The sequence below is a fragment of the Triturus cristatus genome, chromosome 7, assembly GCF_964204655.1.
Source record: "Triturus cristatus chromosome 7, aTriCri1.1, whole genome shotgun sequence".
Lineage (NCBI taxonomy): Eukaryota > Metazoa > Chordata > Amphibia > Caudata > Salamandridae > Triturus > Triturus cristatus.
In genome coordinates this window covers 625,714,882-625,738,205 of record NC_140590.1, presented here as the reverse complement: position 1 = coordinate 625,738,205, position 23,324 = coordinate 625,714,882, and the positions used below count along the sequence as shown (strand labels likewise).

General features: G+C 42.2%; 1 protein-coding gene across 1 annotated transcript in view; it reads left to right on the top strand.

The window, feature by feature from the left end:
* Positions 1-23,324, top strand: part of C7H17orf75 (chromosome 7 C17orf75 homolog) — a 236,068-nt gene that overhangs the window by 135,958 nt on the left and 76,786 nt on the right. The window contains exons 3-4 of the mRNA XM_085617227.1: positions 381-506; positions 4,854-4,994. Of these exons, the coding sequence (XP_085473353.1) occupies positions 381-506; positions 4,854-4,994 (267 nt within the window). The remainder of the gene's footprint in view (positions 1-380; positions 507-4,853; positions 4,995-23,324) is intronic.

Below are 23,324 nucleotides of genomic sequence, written 5' to 3'. Positions count from 1 at the left end.
TTGTTGTTGGAATAAATAAAACCCAATCCTACATTTCTTTTATTTGAATTTGTTTTATTGATTTGTTTTTGTGATATTTGGATAGATTTTAACCTGAATCAATACACTTTCCGCTCATTTGATTTCGTTATAATCACAATTTTGTAATGTACAGCTAATCGGAGTATCTCACATTAAAATAAATAATTGAATGTTAAAAGGAATATGTGTTAACATCTGTATTGGAACAGCATATAGCAGTAGCCATTTTGAATTTCTCTTAATGTGTTAAAATGTATGTCTGCATGCACGTAATGAATCTACATAATTCTAAAAAGAACAAAGATGTTGTAAGATTCTAAACTGTGTAATTAAAGAAAATGTTATGTTTCTTTCTAAAGTCTTTCGTTGCTGGACACTAATTTACCTGCTGAAGCAGAGCCAGGACTACGTGGCATTGTTGCAAAGCGTCTCTGTAGAGGAACACTTTTTGAAGGCATGGGCAATACTACATCCGTGGAACTGAGGTAAAGTTAATTCATGATTAGCACTAGAAAACCTATTGTTATAGTCTACAGCAGTGAAAAAAGACCTGATATACGCTACCCATGTTTTCATATGGAATCTAAATACTCCGATAAAGCTTCACTATAATATAATTATTGCTGCAGGACATTACTGCTGCATTTACTGCCCAGTTGTAAGTAACGGCTATGGTAATCTGGTGCTTTTAGTCTACAGATGCTGCAGTATTTTTAGGTCTGGGTTTTGATAATGCAGCTGTCTAACAGACCTTATTTTTTACAATATACATAGTCTATCCATTTCAACCAATGATTTTCTTTGACCAGCGTCTTCTAAACCAGTGGCTTGGGACTTTGTCAATTAAGTCTCTGCTCAGCTCAGTGGAGTATTAATCTTTCGTCTAATTCATTTGGCGGTCTGAGTGCATCCTTCTCCCTCCAATGGAGTGTCTGCACTGAACTGCACGAGGGACTACTTTACAACTAAAACCCTCTGTTAGCATATTAAATCCAAACCTATTGGCTTGTTAACTTTTGGAACGTTCTTTAGCGCGGCAAAAGCACTGAGGTCATCTATATGCACTGGGCCTTTGGAATCCTGCAGATTGCCTTGTAAATACACTTCTAATAAAAAATGCATAATTAGTTACAGAATCTGCTGAACCTGGCTAAATAAAATGTATTATGCAAGTATGCACTTTTTCTGGATGCATGTTGAGATCGATGCCCCTCGTCTCAAGTGAATGATTGAAGCAGATGAGCAGCAATGTTTACTGCCTCAGTAACTGGTGATGCAGATGAAGAAGGATAGCAGGCAGCCGCTGTGTAGTGGAACTTCTTACCCTTCAGGACCATTTGAGCTAGATCCCAGCAGCAGTGAATTGATGAGTCTCTATTGGCAGAAAAGACCGTGTTCGTGACTGGGAAGTGCGCTGTAGCAAAATGCGGGGGTCTCACTGTGACTTGGTGGAGTGGTTGGAACAGTGTTCTAGTGAAATCATGCTGTGCCAGTTCAACAGCATGCAGGTGTATTTTTGAGGAACCCCCAGAGCATTTTTAGAGAGATGGAGAGAGACTAGGTAGAGCTAAAAGAGTGTTTATCGTGTGCAAACAGGTAGATGGGCTAATATGGTTTAGAAACTATCTATTTAAGTTCCTATAGACAATCATCAACTCTCACCTTAAGTCTCCTGACAATAGGATCTACTGGATTCCTACCAGTTGGGAGTTTTGCCCTACTGATAGGACTGTATCACGTTTAGTGTAGGTATGGGTTGATTTGCTGACTAATGCAATGCATTCTTTTAGAGACCAATCCTATTGAACTCCTTGCTTTTTCAAAATTGAGCTTCATTCTGACCTGCTGCCCCACTAAGTAAGAGTGCCTAAAGTCCTTCAGCCGTCCTTGCAGTGCTGGTTTTCCTTTTTGACTGTTAAATGTCCATGGGTAAAACTGGGAAAAATGTACATCCCTGTTGTACAAGTCCTACTTTGAGTCCACTTCACTTGATATTGGTATTAACCCTCGTTTTGATTTTGTTAAGAACCCCTAATCACATTGCCATTTTTTGCTGACGACCTGCATATTTCTATGGTGCGACAGCTAAGAATCTGCCCTTAGATATTGGCTTTTATTATATGATTCTTCTCCCTAGTGGTGGTCGGAGCCATCACTTCCAAAACATTATCACCAAGAACAGGCCTCGAAAAATCCTAAAAATTTTACTGGATTTGCAGGTCTAGTACGTTTAAAAATTTACTCAACCTAACTGTAATGTACTTGACACTCAAACTCGTTTCAAATTGTGTGATCCTAGGCAAATATTCTATTTTATAGAGCCGCCTTTTCTTCATTATCACATCGAGAGCACCTTTTAAGTATGCGAGTTCAGCATTTCTGCTGTACAAAAAAACTCATGTTTTTAATTAAATAGACTAAATATTTGCTCCATGTAGAATAAGTATCTAACCACATGCTCTCTGATATGCCTGTTAGTTTACTATTAGCATTATCAGGGCAGGGGAGGATTATGTCCCAGTTCATGTTTAAAAACTCACTTTTAATAAATATATTACTGAAGCATGGTGTGGTAGCGCACTGTCATTTACTGACAGTACATTTCCCATTGAAATGGCCTAAAACTTTCCCGTTAACATGCAGTTTACTGGTAAAATTGTATAGCATATAAACAATAATCTGTGAAAATTGGGTTTCAGCAAACATATTTATCATTTGCACATCACCACGTAAGGTCTTCTGATTTTTCTTCATGCCATTAAAATATTTTTTTCATCACGCAGAATTACACAAAATGGGCTTTCATAACTACTGAAATATATTTTGAAATTTTGGACAGTTCACTTATTAGTTAATTAAATGGTGTGTGTTAGAAAAACATCTGACACCTTACTGCCATTCATTTCACACTCTTTGTACAGCACTTCAGACAGTTCACGCTACAAAATCCTGTAACTCTGCAGTTAGAGAAAGGAAAAGTAATTGTAGAAAGATGTAAACTGACTTCTAACCTCTATCGCTATACACAGAGCAAATGTGACCAGATAAAAGCAATATTTAAAGGCATATTTATTGCTCCTTCACTTTCTGAGTGAACAGAAAACCTGTTCTTTGTCAGCTTGCTAGAATGGGCGAATAGGCCCTAAATATAGCTCTGCCTGATAAAATCTGAATCTCCATAGCGAGTGGGTGAGTAGATTTCTCGAGGCCTGACAAAGAAGGTCTGTGCTCATGGATTCTTTAGTTGAGAAATCATGTGAAGCCACCCTGCTCAATATTTGTTTGCCTCTGTGACAAAGGACCCGAGTGGCATTAACAATCTCAACAAAGAATGTGTCTCTTAAGGTGACTCGGAGTAAAACTGACATCCTCTTTCTAAGCCCAAATATATTTCACCAACGTTTCTGCATATGTCCACGTGCTGAGCTTTTAGAAGCTGAGGTAACAATTACTATAATTTAAAAGTACTTTTCCAGGTTATTTAACTTTCAGTTCTGGAACTGATGCTATGGAAGCATCCTCTTTTTCCAATCCGAGCCCGTAATGCAAACTCTTCCATTGACCTTCCCACAACTGACTGCATTCTGGTAGGAGCCATGATAAATGGGGGCTAGATTAGGCACTAAATGTATATGCTAGGTTTCCCGTGTTCCTTATCCCTTGACTATAACCGATTGCTCAGTTTCCTGTAGAATTTTAATATTCCTATGCAATTGAGCTAAAGACAAATCTGAAACTTTAGCCACTCACTGTCCATTAATAAATAGCCATGAAAATTGTTTCAAATATGATATAAATGCTACTTTAGGGTAAACAATAAATAGTGCCTAACAAGCTGACAATGGTAATAATGCATTAAAGAAAACCGCAAACAAACAGTATTCATGGACCACTGCCTATGGAACATATATTTTAATTAAGCTCTTATTATAAATCAACATCAGACTCAAAGCAAAATAACCATATACTGCATTTAAAAAGAAACTCAAATATAGAAACACACTGGAGTTAGTTTCAAAGCAACGTATTTGTACATGGAGCAGCAATAAAGAGGAGGCAATCTGAAATGTCGATGGACTTGCAGTGAAACAGTTGTTGTCATCGTCTGTGGTTCTTGTTTAAATGATACGCAATGAAGTGATGCAGATAGTACATCCCCTGGTCTGGATATTGAATTCAGCTTCTCATGGCTTGACTTTCAGCCAAATTTCTCACTATCAAAGCCCCATCGACTGCTTTCCGTGAAGAGCAGGGACTCGGCTTGGTGGTTCCCTAGAATCTTTGAGCTTATGGCTATGCGTAGCCACATAGTGTCTCTTGTTAGGTGGAGGATTAGAGTGCTCCTAATTCAAACTAATTTGCCCTAGACAGAAACCTTCTGTTTACTTGCCATGTTGTTACACCATACTGTAGCAATGTTCTGGGCATTTTACGCTCTCCGTAAATGCAGAGTTGAAAATCATGTTCAATGCTGGATTGCAGAATAGACTCCATGGCAGCATCAACCAGATTTCGTTTTATACAATTTTATTTTACTCTTAGCAAACTCTGGAACAAGCAGACTGGAGATTAAAGTGCCTGTGTGTAGCTCTATGTACTTGCAACATTGAACAACTTTCAAGGTGCAATTGTACTTAGCAACTAGTAACAGTGTAAATCCATTTAGCTCATTCTGTTGATATCAATCAATGAACATTGAGGTCTTGCCTCATGCAGAAACATCACATAAGTCTGTTTTCTACTTGTTTATTACAATGTCGAAGAAGTCAAGGTTGCGTAAACATGCTGACTGAAAAGTGTGATTTTATATTTATACCTATTATTTCTTACAGCATACCCGAAAGTGTCTTTGGCTGCTATTACTGTCTTCTTCAACAACCAAAACAATTTCAGAAGGAAATGATGGATGCAAGCATCAACTTTCCTGAATATGTAATCTGCTTTCTGGGAGGTTCAGAGAAAGGACTTGAACTATATCCTTTACAAGAGCATTTAAAGGGCATATAACTATATTAACCTTACATTAGTCATCACTGATTTCCTGTTTTTAGCCCTCTCTGTGGTCGATATCAGCTTATCTAGTTCCCATCTAAGTGAAACTGTAGTAAGCCTGAAGGACTTTTGTATAGGATATGGTACAAGAATCTCAGGTGTTCCGCAAATACCCTAGATCTCCTGCAAGGGCCCCGACTCTCTTGTAGAACCCTGGCCCTTGCTAGTTGACACATATTGAAGCCACAGATTTAGGAACTCTGTGTACAAAATGTAATCAGAAGGTGCCTTGTGGCAATGAACGTCATGACAAATTCTCATTTGACATGTTCTGGGGCTGGTGCCATGAAATTTCAACGTTGTTAAGTATAGTGTATGGAGACATATTTTCTTAGCAGAGTCAAAACTTCATGCCAATATTCATAGATTCAAAATGGCTGGTTGTTATAATTTTTTGGCATCTGTCCACTAATATGGACCTTAGTTTGGAGGTTAAAATCAAATGGTACAGATACTTTAATCTTGAAAAGAATGACTAGAGGCAGCCTTTTTAATATCTTGAAGACTGCCTATCTGAAGTTCAATATTTCAAACGTTACATATTTCAGGCATCATCCTGTCAACCTGGTATTGTCAAGAAAATGAAGGTTGATTTTCTCCTGCACAAAGTTGATCTGAATCTTAGTGCTAGATTGGATTTTCAGCACATTTAGGCAATCACAAGCTTGCAAACAGTACAAGATCCATTTAGTTTTCAAGTGTTGGTATTATGCATCATAGATAAGCAAAGGTGATGGCTTCTGTGGCATCTTGGAAGTAGGCTCTTAGCATGTGAGTGATTGTTGTGGTGGAATGGTTTGGATGTCAGATTGGAATGGTTGAAGTGAGATCGGGGAGTTATGGTTGCTTTAAGGTTGGTTAGAAGCGGAGGACTATGCATGGCTGCAGTAGTGTTTTACGGATGTGCTTTTTCTGGTTATGAATAATCGTTCTTCCTATGTAGAAATAGAATTGCCATAATCCTCCAGCGCTAGCGCTTTTCTTCACTGGCTACAAACACCAGGGAAGAGCTGAATTTGCTCCGACTGTATAAGGCTACTTAGCTAGATTACAAGGCTGCTCTGGTGCCTTTGCTGTTTGCTATTCTGTGTTCTGGAAATCATTTTGTGTTTCAGATGAGGAGATTAACTATTGAGCTGATTTTGATTCTGCCAATGACGTTCTGGAACGCAACAATCTTCTGCCTTTAAAACCAAACATTGCAGCGAGTTTAGACTCTTGAGTATGCTATCAGACACTTAGAATTAAGATTTGGGAAGAGTGTCAATGTAGATGTGTAGTGTTTTAAATTTGACTCTAGAGGGCAACAAGAAAATTTAACTAGTGAGAAAAATGTTGCCAAATTTAGATCCTAAGAATCATTGTGCGATTATGAACACATCAATTTTTAAGAGGTATTAAGGGATCAAATTCTCATGAAATACAAAACCAAGAAGGTACAAGAACGTGTGTTGGTTTGTTCTGAATTATCTTTAAAGGAAATTGTGTCCGTAGCTAAAGGAATAGTGAACCTTGAGAGAACTCTGCATGAAATTAGAGTTAACTCCAGTGAAGTGATTTCAGTAGTTAAGCAAGATATTGAGATGGTTAAAAATGGTGAATAAACATATAGGGCCATATGTAGATAGCAAAATACCGGTAGGTAACGGCCGAAAATCGGTAATTTTCCCGTTACCGACCGGTATTTAGCCCTTTCTAATGTAGGAGGCAGGTTTTAAGGATTCGGTAATTTACCGAATCGGTATTTTAAGAAATCGGTAAAATACCGAATCCTTAAATCCTATGTAGGGAGCACTCAAGTGAGTGCATTTTTGGTTTAAGGATTCGTTATTTACCACCAACTACAAGTTGATGGTAAATACCGAATACCTTTTCAAAAGCAATTTTGTGCTTTTTTAAAAGTGCCATGTGGCAGACATACATGCCCTTAGGGCATGTATGTGCACCACATGTGCACACATGCACGATTCAGGGGTGCAACAGGGTGTCAATGTGACACCCTGCCACCCTTGAATATGCTCCCCCTATTACCGATTCGGTATTTACCGAATCCGTAATAGTGAATGGCTTCCCATTCATTCCTATGGGCCTCCAGGCCCATAGGAATGAATGGGAAGGTATGCCTTATTACCGATTCGGTAAATACCGAATCAGTAATAACGAATATTACCGAATCGGTAAAATTTGCCGATTTTTTTTTTTTTTTTTACCTACATTCTATTTACCGATTCTTAAATACCGAATCGGTAAAATTCGGTATTTAGGAATCGGTAAATAGAAATTACCTACATATGGCCCATAGAGAGGAAAAATGTACAATATTATGGATGTGGATGAAAGTTATAACCATTTGGGCAACTTGGAGAGATGCCCAGCCTGGGACAAGATATGTGCGAAGTGTCAGAAGAGGGACCGTTTAATATAATATAATTCCAGAAGAGGGAAATAATTGTGAAAAAGATTCATTAAACCCAAAGGAGGACTTGACTGTGAAGGATAGTACAATACAGAAAAAAATCACCTTCTCAAAATATCGAACCAGATGGTATAAATGTACACATGATGATGGACTCGTGCTTGGTATTCTATAAAAGGGCATGACTTATTTAAATCCATTGTGCCTGGCAGAAACTTACTTCCTATGGAAGTCAGTCCTAGAGGTTACATGGGCCCCTGAATTAAAATGGTGGGGTTCTTTTGGTTTGACTTAAAGTTTATTGGTTAAAATTTTTTGGAGCTGATAAGGGGGAGTCTAATCTTGACTGGCACCACCGAGAGGATCTTCGTGTATGATTGAATCCACCTGCTATTCTGTCAGAATACTCAGTAGAATATAGGGAAAAGACAATAACACAGTCTGGGAACTTGTGAATTAATTTCCAGGTGTTTTCGAAGAACAGTTAGGAGAGTAAAAGGGATTTAACCATAAGATAATTTTAAAGGAATGTGTGATATCAGTATGACATAAAGTTAGAAATGTTCCCGTTATATATAGAGCAAAACCTGAGGGTTTGTTGCTGGATTTATGTGACTGTGTTATTATTGAAGCTGTGGAATCATCTCTATGGGTGTCCCCAGTGAATATATCCTTAAAGGTATCTGGCGTACTTCATTTGTGCGTGAATCTTCACAGCGTAAATGAGGCCATTTGGGTCTATTAACATTCACTACCCAACATCCATGAGCTGGTTAGTACTTTGGCAGGAGCAACAGTTTTCACGACATTGGACTTAGCCAATGTTTATCACCAGATGGTTCTCGACAAGGATCCAAGTTGGTCGCTGCTATCATGACACCAGAAAGTTTATTTCAGTATAAATGCATGTCTTTTGGCCTAGCCAGTGCCACTGATGTCTCCCAAAAAATCATGAAAGAGGCACTTTATATATGAAAGGTTTGACCCTTCGAAGAGACAATTGTCACTTTACTTGCAGCAAGGTGGTGTATTTAGGCCATTGTATATCAGCTGATGGAATTACTCCTAAGACGATCATATCAGGGCTATTCAGGATGCTCTAGTGCCTCTAACCAAAGAACAGCCAATCGCTTTCCTAGGATTAGCTGAGTTCTGTTTAAAGTTTATAGAGAACTATGGTTGTAAAATGGGGCAATTAACAAAACTGTTATGGGATATTATCAAGAGCATACTCTTGCTTTACTTAAGAATGATACAGCCAATGTACCATGCTCGAAACTCTTCTTAGTAGGGAAACAGTGCATATGTATCTGCAAGTGGTGTAGGGATTGGTGAAGTCCTTATGCATACGTTTGGGAAGAAAGAATGGGTAGTTGCTTATGAGTTCAGAACTCTGAGGAAGGGAGAACGTAATTTCTCAGTGATTGAGAAGGTGTTGCTTGTTTGTTCTTGGGCTTTTGAACATTATAGAATGTATGTTTTAGAATGAACTTTACCATTAAGACAAATCACATTGGTAAACATATTCAACTCTGGTGGTGATACAAATTTAACTGTAATACTTGCTAGATTAGCCTTCAGATTTCTTTATTTAAATTGAATATGTAGCAGGAGCTAGGAATGTGCATGTTGACTGCGTGTCAAGTATACCTGTAGGGTCACAGTTGCATCTTCTCTGCTGCATATGAGGCCAATGTGAGGTAGCTTTTACCAGTGACTATACCAGAGGACCAGAGTTAGGTAAAATCAAACTGATATTTGAGAGGGTTTGGGAAGAAAGTTTTAAGTCTTAAGAATGTACTTGATTTTTGCAAATTGAGATGGTCAGTAAAATGGAAGTTAAGAGGAGATTTGTCTGCGTTTCACAAAGTAGTGATGAATTGTGTGTCATGAATGGAATTGTGATGCAGGGCAATACGATTGTTCCCACGATTAATTTGAGGAATGAAATTATTGTCCTATGCCATGATGGTCATCTAGGCATGTTAGCTACTAAAATGTGTGCAGGGGAATTGTACTGGTGGCTATCTATGGATTATAATTGATGAGTGGATTTGCTGTCGTTGTGCATGTATGAACAGTGATAAAATGACAAAAGCATGTAGAGTGGATTTGTCTCTTGTTTCTGTTCCAGAATGCCCTAGGAGGCAAGTATGCATCTATAAAACTAGTCCTTTTGCAGCCTCGCCTCAAAAAGAGGCTTTTGGAATTGTTTCCATTTAATATTTTTCCAAATGGCCTGAAGTCAGCATAGATGAGCTCCATTTTTGAATTCTTTGATGATGTTTTCTCTCAAGAAGGTATTCCCGAGAGCTTGGTAGCAGATAATGGGCCTCAGTTCTTTAGTGTTCGATATAAAGATTATCTGAATCGTCTGGACATTGTACATAAGAGAATTTCAATCTATCATCCGGAAGCCAACAGTCAAGAAGTTTGACAGGGTAATTAAAGAGACACTCCAATTGGCCTGCAATTATGGGTTGAGTTGGAAGAACTTACAATCTATGCTTTTAACTTATTGCTCTACGGTTCATCCCTTTTGTGTGGATGTACGCAGGGTTCAAGATTCTTTCTTCGGTGGTTGAGGAAACATAGTGATATAAAAGGAGTGCTAGACCTCACTGAAGTGCGTGAACACATGCAGGATGTGATGTAAAGGTTGAAACGTATTATAGATATACCTAGAGGTTTTCCCACCAAGATACAAATCCAAGTTGGTCAGTTAGTAAGGATTATAAAAGCTAGGCACAGTTGCAAGGGAGCTTCAGAATGATCTGTTTCTCAAACTGCTGTGCAAGTTTTAGAGAGAGCAGTGGGAGTGGAAGGTGGTAAAGTCTGGAGCATGAACTGGATATTTGTCTCCAGAGAGAAGAAGGACCATATAGTTGCTCAGAAAAAATGTGGAAGCAAGGCAGAAGTTGAGGATGGTTCAGATAGTAGCAATGTGTGTCTCTATGTTTAATCTCCTTCAAACCTTCTGTTGTTGTTCTGGATCTTGCTGGGTTAGGCTTTAGTAGTCATGTAAGTAAACAAAGTTTGTGGAAAATGCAGATTGCACGAAATCAATGTCTTCCTGAAAGATTAGAGGAGTTTGTCCAGCGGTACGTTTCGCTACTATAATGTATTGTAGATGTAAAGAGGATTTTGTTTTTATTTAATTTTTTAGATCCCATCCGTAACAGCGCATGTGCTGCATGTGGTATTGCTTGTGAGGGGTATTGTTTACAATAAAGGGATTGGAGCCTGCCGATTGCTTACCTTTTGTTGGTTCATTGTCACTCTTCTTAGCTGCCTCCGAGTGGCAAGCGCATGCTGGGCGTCTCTTCCTTTTCTTTCTGTGAAATATGCACCAAGCACATATTGATTCAACTTAATTAAGTCCATCCGCTGATAACGCTGTGACTGAAGTAGCGTTTCAGGACACTTCTTCTATTTCCAATTCTTGTACTGCTTTCTCCATTCGTTCTGTTTTCAGATGCATTTTTCCACATTGTTGATCTACGCCTGCATCTTTTGGTTTACTCATTCAACTAAAAAAAATTACATTTTACATTAGTAGGATTAATCCCCACACTTCCAACAAATTGACACCTTCATCATGTTTGTCGCCGCTCGCTTTAATCCCCTTTCAGCCATTCATCCCCTTTAAGCCTCCTACTTTTGGGTTGATTTTAAGTTTGGTTCCTTGTTTAAGTTACTTACACCCACAACTGTAGTATTCTACGCCACCGCACCCTATGTCACTCCACTCTACGGCTATCCAATCCTCACCACTCTACTCTGCATCACTCCACTCCGCACCACTCCATTCTACTCTATGCCACTCTACCCTATTTGACTCCATTCCACTCTAGGCCCCTCTATTCCACGCCAATCTATTCCACTCTACGCCATTTTACTGTGCCAATCCACTCTATTCTGTGCCACTCCACACCACTGTATGCCACTCCACTCAGCTTTATGCCACTTTACTCTTCGCCACACCATGCCACTGCACTCTGCTCTACACCACACAATGCTACTCTACTCTGTCACTCAACTCCCCCTCCACACTACTCCTCTCTACGATACTCAACTTTACTCCATGCCACACCACTGTACTCTATGCCACTTCTCTCTTGGCTAATCTACACCGCTGCATTCCACTTTGTCACTCTGCGTCACTCCTCTCTAACCACTCTACGACACTCCACTCGAAGCCACTCTACTCTACCTTATGCCACTCTACGCCACTCTATACCATGGCACTCTACCCTAAGCCACTCCATTCCACTTTAGGCCACTGTACTCCACGCCTCTCTACTTTACGGCACTCTACTCTGTGCCGCTCCACTCTGTGCAACTCTACACCACTCCATGCCACTCTGTCACTCTAAGCCACTCCACATCACTCTACTCAACTTTATGCCACTCTACGTCACTCTATGCCACTGCACTCTACACTGCTCCTCTCTACTCTACACCACACCACTTCATTCTATGGCACTTCAACCTACGCTACTCTACGCCGCTCCATTTCACTCTAGGTCACTCTACTCCGCTCCATGTCACTCCACTCCACGCCACTCCATTTGTTGCTACTTTATGCCACTCTACCCAACTCCATGCCACTCTACACCACCCCATTATATTATCTGCCATGCCACTCCACTTGACTTGATTCCACTCTAGGCCACTCCACTCCATGCCACTCCTCTCTACTCTGCGCCACTCCATTTACTCTAGGCCACTCCCCTGCCACCGGACTCTGTGCTGCTCCATTCCACTCTAGGCCACTCTACACCACTCTATGCCACTTTACTCAACTCCACTTTGTGTCACTCTACTCTATGCTACTCTACTCCGCTCCTTTCTCCACTTCGCCCTATGCCACTTCGCCCTATGCCACTTCGCCCTATGCCACTTCGCCCTATGCCACTTCGCCCTATGCCACTTCGCCCTATGCCACTTCGCCCTATGCCACTTCGCCCTATGCCACTTCGCCCTATGCCACTTTACTCTACGCCACTTTACTCTACGCCACTTTACTCTACGCCACTTTACTCTACGCCACTTTACTCTACGCCACTTTACTCTACGCCACTTCACTCTACTCAGTGCCCCTCTACTCAGTGCCCCTCTACTCAGTGCCACACTGCTCAGTGCCACACTGCTCAATGCCACACTACTCCACTCTGCGCCACTCTACACCACTACTCTATGCCACGCTACTAACTTTTAGTCATGCTAATGAGAAGCCAGGTTGCAGTACATCATGGCTAAAAGGCTTTGGAAACGCCAGTAGCTCTTGCATAGCCGTGAGCTATGGGCTTTGCCAGTGCTTGTTTTTAAGAGTAATTTTATTTGAGGTTGCTGAAGAGTAGTTCTGTTTAGTTTATTTTAGAGGGTTATTTTGCTTATTGGGGTTTTTGTTTGTTGATTGTTTTATTTTTAAGGAGAATAATGTGTGGCATCCAGAAAGTAGGCTGTTTGTCCGTGAGTGAAGGTTGTCCGCTCCTCCCCAGCATGATTTTGTGCTGAACAGTGTTCGTGCTGATGTGTTTCAGCTGAGTGAGTGCCTGCAGAAGCTCCCCACAGTGTGCTAGTACCCAACTGGTCTCCTGCGGTCTCTTCTCCAGCCAGACAGGCAGAAGTGCCTGCTGCCTGTACCAAGCTCTGTGTCCCTACAACGTTCCTCCTCGCAGATTGCTGCCTGCGAAGGCTTAGTGGCGAGTGTGGTGGTGGGGGGCAGCATGGTGGTGGACGGGGTAAAAGAAGGAGCAGGCCAGATTAGAGGAGTCTCCGACTAAGCATATCTTTTCAAGTGAGAAGGTGGCCTTGGTGCACCTTGCGGCCACCCCAGGGGGTGTAGTTGAGTTGGAGTCAGTCGAAGGCGGAGTCACCCAAGATTTTGAGGGGCATATATACCCAAGAAGAAACCGGAGGGCTCTGAGGGTGTGAACAGTTGTTTTCCTGACTGCTTTGGTTATAGCCCTCCCAGTACTGCAGTCTATGGACATTTTATCCGTGGAAACTATATCTGTTCGATTAGTTTGGCTTAAGAGCAATTATCATTTTTCTTTATTTTGCCACCAGAAAGGCTATGAGGTAGCATTTACTAAGCTCTATTGCTCACTACGGTGAGTACTATCAGCCTGACTTTCCCTCCCAGGTAAAACTTCAAGTGCATTATAAAAACACGCAAGTACCAATATGACTATTAAAAGATGTTGTTTCAGGAATGTAGTGCTTAGACCAACTCGAGCCTCGATCGGCCCTAAACATTTGAATTTGACTCTAAGCAGAGTCATTGCACATTGACATTGACATTGACCCTGCCCGATCTGCCTGTAGATGCCTGTAGATTCCTTCTTCCCTCCACGTCTTGGAGACGAAGCAGTTAACAACTTCTGAGAAGACAGCGGTCATAAAAAATAATCTTCAACAGCAGAGTCCCTCAATAAGTAATTGGGAATCGGCTGCAGTTGTCACCTACTTTCCCTAAATCCTTGAAGGAGGGAAGTGAGAATAAAATAAGAGCAGAGTGCAAGCAAACTGTGCGTGCCCCGCACTGGAATCAAATGTTACTCTAAAGCGCTCTCCCTGATATAGACTTCAATCACTTGGGGAGAGGAGTTGGCCTAACGGCTAGGGCGCTCGACCTCGGACCTGGGGAACTGGGTTCGAGTCTCGGTAATGACGATTCTGGGCAAATCACTTAATCTCCCCCTGCCTAACAAAAAGCAAGCATTGGCATAGCCAATAGGTCTCGCCTTTGGGACCTTATAAGTGTTTAGCCATGCAACAGTTGCATAACGAAATACTTATAAGGTCCCAAAAGCGAGACCTATTGGCTATGCCAAGCTGCCAAGCGGCCATGCGGCCGCGAAAGTGATCACGATCGCGATCAAACATCAAAGCGGCCGTGCGGCCACGAAAGTGAAAGTAATCGTGGTAAAAGCGGCGCGCGCGCCTGCGCACATGCACTGTAGCTCTAGGCTGGCCTGGTAGCACTTTTTTGGAGCCCTCTCAATAAGTCTCTCCAGACCAGCGCATGCGCTGGGTCAGGCGAGACCTAATGAATGTGTGTCCTCATGTAACGTAACTGGTTCTATGTTAAGCGCTCTGATACCCCACTGGATTCGGGTCAACTTCGAGCTATATAAAAACCGCCAAAAAAAAAAAAAAAATCACAAGTTCTTAAAGGGAATGAAACACTAAGCCACTCAGAGAGAAATTATCCAGACTTGCTCTGAAACTGGAGCATTCATCTGCCAGTAGACTTAGTTCATGTCTCCAAAGCTCTTCATGCTCTTCAGGGCATTCTAGAGTCTATTATAAAAAATTTGGAAAAAACGATGATTAATTCATACCATGTGCTAGAATCTCTATTTGCTATTCTTGTTGCCAGGACAAATGATTGACGTTAATGTGGTTCAGATTATGGGTCTCCTTTCTAACTCTAGTGCTTCAAGGACCTCTTTATATATGCACATGATGGATAAGGGGAAAGGGAGAAATATGTAGCAGTCCAAGCTAGAGAACCTCTATTTAGGAAGTGCGCTGAAAAGAAGAAACCGCACAAAAAGTATGTTTATTCTCATCCAAAACGTACTATCCACACAGTATTCTGTGGCAGTTGTTCAGAAAGATGTGCTAGAGTCTATTACCTGCTCTTCTTCTCCCACTCCCCAAATCCCTCTTTTTCCAATATTTTTGCTAAAGCAAAAGGGGCTTTTAAATAAAGAGTCATCTCAAAATATGGCTATCAAGGGTTAGTATTTAGTCGATGAAATTTCCATAGTTAATGAATCCAATTTAAGAAGGAATTCTCCCCGAAAGTTAAAAAGAATAAGAGCATTTTTTAAAACTACGATTCGTGAAAAAGAATAGGGGACGGATCAAGTTTCCTCCTGGTATATCTACTGAAAATCTTAAAAAAAAATTCTGTTCCTGAGGCTTCTCTGACTGAAGGATCTAGCATGTCTTCTGTGATAGAAGGGGATGTGGTGCCAACGGTTTGTGCACGAACAAACCTTGCAGAAGGCCACACTGGTGGTAATTTGAATTGGTTATGTCCGTCAGATTTTTCAAGGTTATATGGCTTCATCATGTGGGCCCGGTACCAAGTCCATAAGCCATATAAATATAATGGATGAATCTTCTCTTATTATCGATTTTCGTTCTTTTTTCCCAGGAGAAATGGGGTCTTTGAATAGAGACAGTATTTTGAAATTGTTTAATCTATTTCCTTTATTGAAATCCCATACTTCAAAGGAAATTCATAGAGTGCTCTTCCCTGTTGAAAATGATTCATCTTATAGTAGTGATCCCGTGTGCCTGATATTATTCTGGAGAATGCTGACTTCTTCAGACAAAATAGGTATGATATATTTCTAGTAAAAGACTTCAAAAATCTCCATGCAAGAAAAAGAGTTAGAAGAAATTGGTGATTTGGATGTGAATGTTCCTGATCAGCAAAATTAGATTTCTTTTGAAAGTTCACGCTTACTAGTAGTAGAAGTCTGTGCGTCTAATAGAAAGATAAAATCTCTTGATCAAAATATAGTGCCTCAACAATTGAAGCCTCACCATTTTTGGTCATGGCTTCCTCTGGCATTAAATGACTACACAAATGTCGAGGTCAGGAGCTTTATTCTATTTTATTAACAAAAAAAATACGATCTCTCGGAACATGGCTGGTCTGTATAGTTTAAAATCTAATTTCTTGTGTTCTTAAAAAGCTTCAATAATCTGTCTCCAGGAAAACTGGTCTTGTACTAACTTTGAGGTGTCCTCCTTTTATGTATTCCACTGCACTGCCTGTTATGCCAGTCGTGGTCATGCTAAAGGGGGTATTGCCATACTCTTGCTGACATACTTTGATTGGACTACTCATATAATCCCTTGCCATCACAACTATCTTTTATGTCTAAGGATTGACATTATTTTAAGTAGAAAAATGTATAGGTTATTCCCTACCTAGGTTTAATATTTTTATATTGATAGTTTCACAACTTAATGACATCATGGGAAATACATTTGAATTTATAAATTAAACCATGGATATAGAAAAGCCATCTTGGGTCAAAATATGCGGGGGCTTTTAAATGCTAACGTTTCCTAATAAAGCAATACTAGATTATGGAAATCCCGAATTGGAAGAAAGAAATGGAGATCATCAGTGTGGCCCATAGTTATCATGCCCTCTTGCAGACTGCAATCGCTATTCCTACAAAAAATACGGCTGACCGGTCGTTGGAAACTGGTAATGGTTTGACTGATATTCATACAAAGAATAGGAGGCTTTATTGGAATCCTTGAAATATCATGTTTTTAAAAATAATTTAGTCTCTTCATCTGATCAATTTACTGATGATCAAATTTCCTTATTTGAAACACTAACTTTAGCGCAAAATATGAAAGTTAGTCAAAGGAAAAATCCTATTTTTAAAACTGCTCAACAGGAAGTCGAAGAAGTCCAGCTGGTAACGGAAATAAATAAATTGATTTGCAAACAGTTCTTGCATTTTCATTAGTTTGTCTATAGACAATTACATCTTTAAGAAGGAAATGCAATATGATGCAACCTGCTCAGAGGAAAAGACGGAGGGAAATAAATTGGTACTAACTTTTCCGTGCTGCCCATGAAAATAGTATTAGAACCTTTTGGTGTATAATAGCTTTAAATTGCAGATTAAAATTGGAATCCTTTGTAAATCTAATTCCCACACAAGTATGGATGGCCTATATTACAAACCTTTACAATGAGATATCTGTTTTTTTTTCCTTTGAAGATTGATTATGCTCTAAGCTTTGAGATTGTTCCTCCTAATTAAGACCAAATACTGGGTTATAGAAGAAGAGTGAGACCATCTGTCGCCATGGATCACGATGAGATCCTGATTGCTGTTCTAAAGCATAACTCTAAGACAATGGTCTAAAATCTTGGGGTCTCTATTTGTGAGGTGTTACGTTACTGACCAAATTCCAAAATCTTGGAAAGAAAGTATTATTGTTAGTCTACAAAGAAAAGGCAATAAAACAATGCCAGAGAACTGTTGACAAATTGCCGCCTTAGGGAAGATTTTCTTATTTGGAACATTGGAACATTTGGAATTGTGGAAAGAAGAGGCAAGTATCATCCCGATGGAGTAATTTTAAACGGCTCTGTAGTGGACAATATTGTGATATTACAGTCTGCTTTGGATATATGTCATGAATAGATATCAAGTGGTATACACCGCATTTATTGACTTTTCAGCAATGTTTGGCCTAGTAGACAGACTTATATTATGGTCAGAATTGTCCACTTTGGGTATACAGTCCAATGGGCTAAGATTAATTATTGCACTTCATTTCTCCACCTAGTGCAAAGCTTTATTAGGTGGCACCAAAGGTCTTTCTTCAGCAATACCAGCACGCAGTGGTTTAAAACAGGGGTCCCTGATGCCTTCTTTGTTATTTTCAATTTGCATGTATGATTTCCATTAGCAATTTTTGCAGGAGAACAATTTTCCTGATAGATTGGGGCTTTATTCTCTGTGCACCTTTATGTATGCAAATGACTTAATTGTATTTGATTTGGCCCAAATAGGTTTTTAAAGAAATATGCAGAGACTAATGGTATACGGTGTGTGACAGTAGGCAAGGATCAGACTGCACGCGGGACTAGCAAGGCTTGGTTTTATTGTAAGCACTCTTCTCTTGCGGGATGCCAGAATTAATGTTGCACAATAACGGTACGACTTTCAAACCTGTTATACTTCACAGGAACTGCCTTCTGTACTGTTATCTTCCAGAGACCTTTTTCCTTCAGCTTTCTCCACCTTACTCTTCCGGTATCCCCAGGCGCTCGGGAGAGAAAAGAGAAAAGGAAGGGGTCGTAAGAGCTATGCTCACTTCTCAAAACCAAGAAGGGAGGGCGTGAGGGAGTACCGGTGCGCAAATAAACTCCTTGAGCCAGTGAGATACAGTGCTGGGAACTGGGTAGATGTGAGGGGATATCAGAAGGGGACTTATCTGTTGGCGTGCACCCTCCTCCTCATCCACCTCGTAAGACGCTACCGTACCTGTTGGAGCCACGCTCCTCCGGGAGCGTGGCGGGGCGCTGCTCGTTGTTGGCCTCCAGGCTCCATCGCAACGTCTTCTTCTCCTGTGGTCAGTAGCAGCACCGCTGGGCTCTCCCTTGAACGCTCTCCACCGGACACCGCGAACTCCTCGTCCTCTTCGCCGGCTGCTTCTCTTCCGGGTCTATGCGTGTCCTCGTCACGTTCCCGTTCCGTTTTCATTGGTTGATCGGTAATGTTGTCATGGTTGTAGGCGGTGTCTTCCTCGGCTTCTCCCCAGTTAAAGGGGCCTAGTCCATAACAAACGGCGTTCTCATCGTTGCTCTGATTTCCCCAGACATTCCAATCTTCCGGCTGGAAAGAGAGGAAAGGACTGGGTTCAGGGGGCACGGTCCACCAGTCGCGTTTGCTCTCTTGTTCTACCCATGCCGGGCAGGAATCGTGACACAGTGCTAAACATTTTGTTCGATGCATATGAGCTGCAGATTACACACTAGCATAGTAGATCGCCATCTGGTGTTGGGCTCGGATGCTTGCACGTTGTTGTTGTCTTGGAAGAAGTCTTTGTAGTCACGAGATAGGTGACTCCTCCCTTGGACGATAGTACGCATGGGCATCAACTCCATTGTTAGATTGTTTTTTTCCGCCATTGGGTTCGGGTGCAACTTTTCCGCCCCGGTTGGAAATCTCAATTCCAAGCTTCTCGATTTCAAAATTTACAGAAAAACCATTGAATCACCTTCATCTTCGACATCGATCTCATCGGCTCGATTACGGACGTCGACGCGGGCCGCTGGGCCTATCCACGCCGTAAGGCCTACGGCTCATGGAAAGGACGCCTTTCAAAAAATGCCCCCAGTGTGGTGCAAAATTTCCACACAGTGACCATCACAAGGTCTGCAACCTGTGCCTATCACCTGAACACGATGAGTCCAGCTGTCCAGCCTGTGCATGCTTTCGATCCAAAAAGACCATCCGAGATCGAAGGGCTAGAATATACATCATGGCACAGAGACCAGCTCCGGAACCAGAGGACATCTTTGATGAAGGCCCGAAGAAGATTCCGAGGATCTCAAAATCATCTCCGAGGCAGAAGACTCAGATGACCTCATCACTCCTGGGCAGCGTGTGAGTACTACTGCCCCTGCCCCAACCCCTCCAGAACCAAAGGCAATGGTCAAGACTTCGCCTGTTGGCCCCAGTCGAGACCGAAAACATCCTTCAGAAGCCCCGCCTCCAGGCTCGGCTCTGAAGAAAAAAGACATGTCTTCCGGTAGCTCGGGACCGAGCAAACCGCATGTCATTGTCCTGCCCGCACCTTCGGTACCGAAGCCAAAAGAACACTCGGCGCCGAAATCGGTTCCGACGCCTTCCACCTCCAAATTGGCCCTGAAAACGCCAAGGCCCATAGACAAACAGGCTTCGAAGGTTCCGAAGCCTAAAGATCCAGCTTCGGCTCCGAAACTAACATCCTCGGCACCGAAACAAATGGCTAAGGACTCTGATACACCTCCTAAAGCCAAAACCTATAAGGATCAACCACAACCTCGCTCGGAACCGAAAAAATGGCACTGAAAACTGTTACAGAGGAACATCGATCCAAGGCAGAAAAAGATTTATATCAACCCAAAAACTGGACATGTCACCGCTGTGCCATGTAAAAGATGAAAACTGGACACACCATCTGCTCCAGTTCCTGTACACGAGAAGGACTCTGCAACATCGCCTATGCCCCCTTCTTCTCCTACACTGCCTTCTAACCCACTTCCTCTGCCTACACCACCCTTACCTGTAACTTCTCCACCACATACACCACCTCTGGATGATGATGATGACCTAGGTGGTGGAGGGGATCCTAATGACCCGTTCACAGATCCAGATACCTCAGCACTTGATGATTGGGCATTCCCTATCCCAACAGACCTACCAGACCCACAGCCATATCCCTCAAAACCATCTCCCCCAGATGATCACCTGGGCTTTGGCCAATTATTAAATAGAGCTGCACTTTATCATGGTGTTAAAATGCACTCCGACGCACCAGAGGAAGGTTTCCTCTTAGATACTATTGAACAGTCTCAAAAGTCAGTGCAAATATTACCTATGATCAAAGGAGTCATTAAGCATGCCCCTGAAGTATTTAAAGACCCCGTCTGTGCCAGGGTTCTTAACCCTAGAATAGAAAAGAAATATAGGCCTGCCCCTGAAGATCCTACTTACATCAAAGGACAGTTGCCTTTGGATTCTTTTAGTCGTTTCCAATGCTAGGAAACGCGCCAACTCCCAGACCTCCGGAGATGCACCACCCCCGGATAAAGAATCCAAACTGCTAGAAGCTTCTGGCAAAAGAGTAGCAGCACAAGCAGCTAATCACTGGCGTATTGCCAACACCCAAGCACTACTGGCACGATATGACAGGGCACACTACAACCAGTTAGAAAATCTCTTACAACATCTGCCTGACCAGTATAAAACCCAGGCAAATGACCTTACCCAAGAGGGCAAGCTAATTTCAAATGCCTCAATTAAATGTGCACTTGACGCAGCAGACACTGCCTCTAGATCAATTAACACCAGTGTGCTCCTTAGACGACATGCCTGGCTACATATTTCAGGCTTTAAGCCAGAGGTACAAACTACCATACTCAGTCAGCCATTCAACCAAGAACAGCTATTTGGGCCGGCTGTAGACACTGCCCTTGAAAAAATGAAAAAGGACACCGAGGCTGCTAAATCCATGGGAGCATTACAGTCTCCACAAACGCGTGGCTCCTTTTGGCGCTCCTTCTGCAGAGGAGCCTCCAAAAATATGGGCGCAGACACCTCATCTACGTTCAAAGCCACTACACAAACATTCCCCAGTAGAGGATATTTTAGAGGTGGGTACAGAGGGAACAATAACAAGGGAGGAGGTTGAGGTAATAACACTCGCACCTCCCCTGCCACAAAACAGTGATTTTCCTCTGCTCCCCCCCGACCATTCCACTCCAGTCAGGGGCAGACTAACACAGTTCCTACCTGTCTGGAACTCCATCACAACAAACAAGTGGGTAAGACAAATTATCCAGTATGGTTACTGCCTGGAACTTACAGCTACCCCCACTCCCTCCACACATACCACCCAAACAGCGTCCGATGTCCACAGACCATCTTACGCTCCTCAAACAAGAGGTTCTCTCACTGCTTCAAAAGCAGGCAATAGAACCAGTTCCCTTAGAGCATCAAGGAACAGGCGTATACTCACTGTACTTCCTGAACCCCAAAAAGGACGGGACTCTGAGACCAATACTCGACCTCAGACCCCTAAATCTGTATATACACTCAGATCATTTCCATATGATCACTCTTCAACAAGTGCTCCCACTGCTGCAGCAAGGCGATTTCCTTCCAACACTAGATCTCAAGGACACCTACTTCCACATTCCCATACATCCTGCTCACAGGAAGTACCCTAGGTTTTTGGTGGACGGACAACACTACCAGTTCACAGTCCTTCCATTCGGGGTAACAACCCCACCCAGAGTATTCACCAAATGTCTTGCGGTAGTAGCAGCACATCTCAGAAGATAACAAATTCATGTCTTCCCGTATCTAGACTGGCTAATAAAAGCCAAGTCATTAGACCAATGTGTTCTACACACTCACCAAACCATCCAACTATTACACAACTTGGGGTTCACGATCGACTATCCCAAGTCTCATCTCCAACCCTCTCGTATACACCAATATCTAGGAGCTACCATAAACACCTCCACAGCCCTAGCATTTCCCAGTCCAGCCAGGATAGCCAGCATACAAACTCTTATCACAAAATTTCAAAACCAACACTCTCTTCCAGCCAGAGTGTTCATGCAGCTCATAGGCATGATGGCATCTTGCATCTTCATTGTGCCTTATGCAAGACCTCAAATGCGTCCCTTACAGGAATGTCTAGCACGTCAGTGGAACCAGGCTCACGGACAACTCACAGATCTGGTGTTGGTGGACAGCCGCACACATCGCTCTCTACAGTGGTGGAACATAACAGACTTGTCCAAAGGGAGGCCGTTCCTAGAGCCTCTTCCACAGATAGTGTTCACAACAGACGCATCACTCATAGGATGGGGAGCCCATCTCCTCGGACGCACCACTCAGGGCAAATGGACCACTCAAGGGAAAGTGCTCCATATTAATTACCTAGAACTTCTAGCAGTATTCCTAGCACTAAAATCCTTCCAACTACATGTACAGAACAAGGCTGTCCTCATCCGGACGGACAACATGACAGCCATGTATTACATACAAAAACAAGGAGGTACACATTCTCTGCAGCTGTCCCAGCTCACACAGAACATTTGCAGATGGGCCATTCCTCAGAACATATACCTACTTGCAGAACACCTTCCAGGGGTTCACAATCAGATTGCCGATCTGTTAAGTCGACAGACACAACAGATCCACGAATGGGAACTACATCTCCAAGTTCTACTGCAGTTTTTCCAAAAATGGGGCCAATCAGACATAGATCTGTTCGCCACACACGAAAACGCAAAATGCCCAACCTTCGCCGCCAGGTTTCCCTACCCGGAGTCAAAGGGCAATGCGATATGGATGAACTGGTCAGGCAGATTTGCGTACACTTTTCCGCCTCTCCCACTCAGTCCACTAGTAGTACGCAAGTTCAGACAGCAATCTCTCAAACTGATCCTAGTAGCTCCCACATGGGCACGCCAGCTGTGGTTCACAACACTACTGGAACTCTCTTTAGTTCCACACCAACAACTGCATCTCTCTCCGTCCTTAATAAC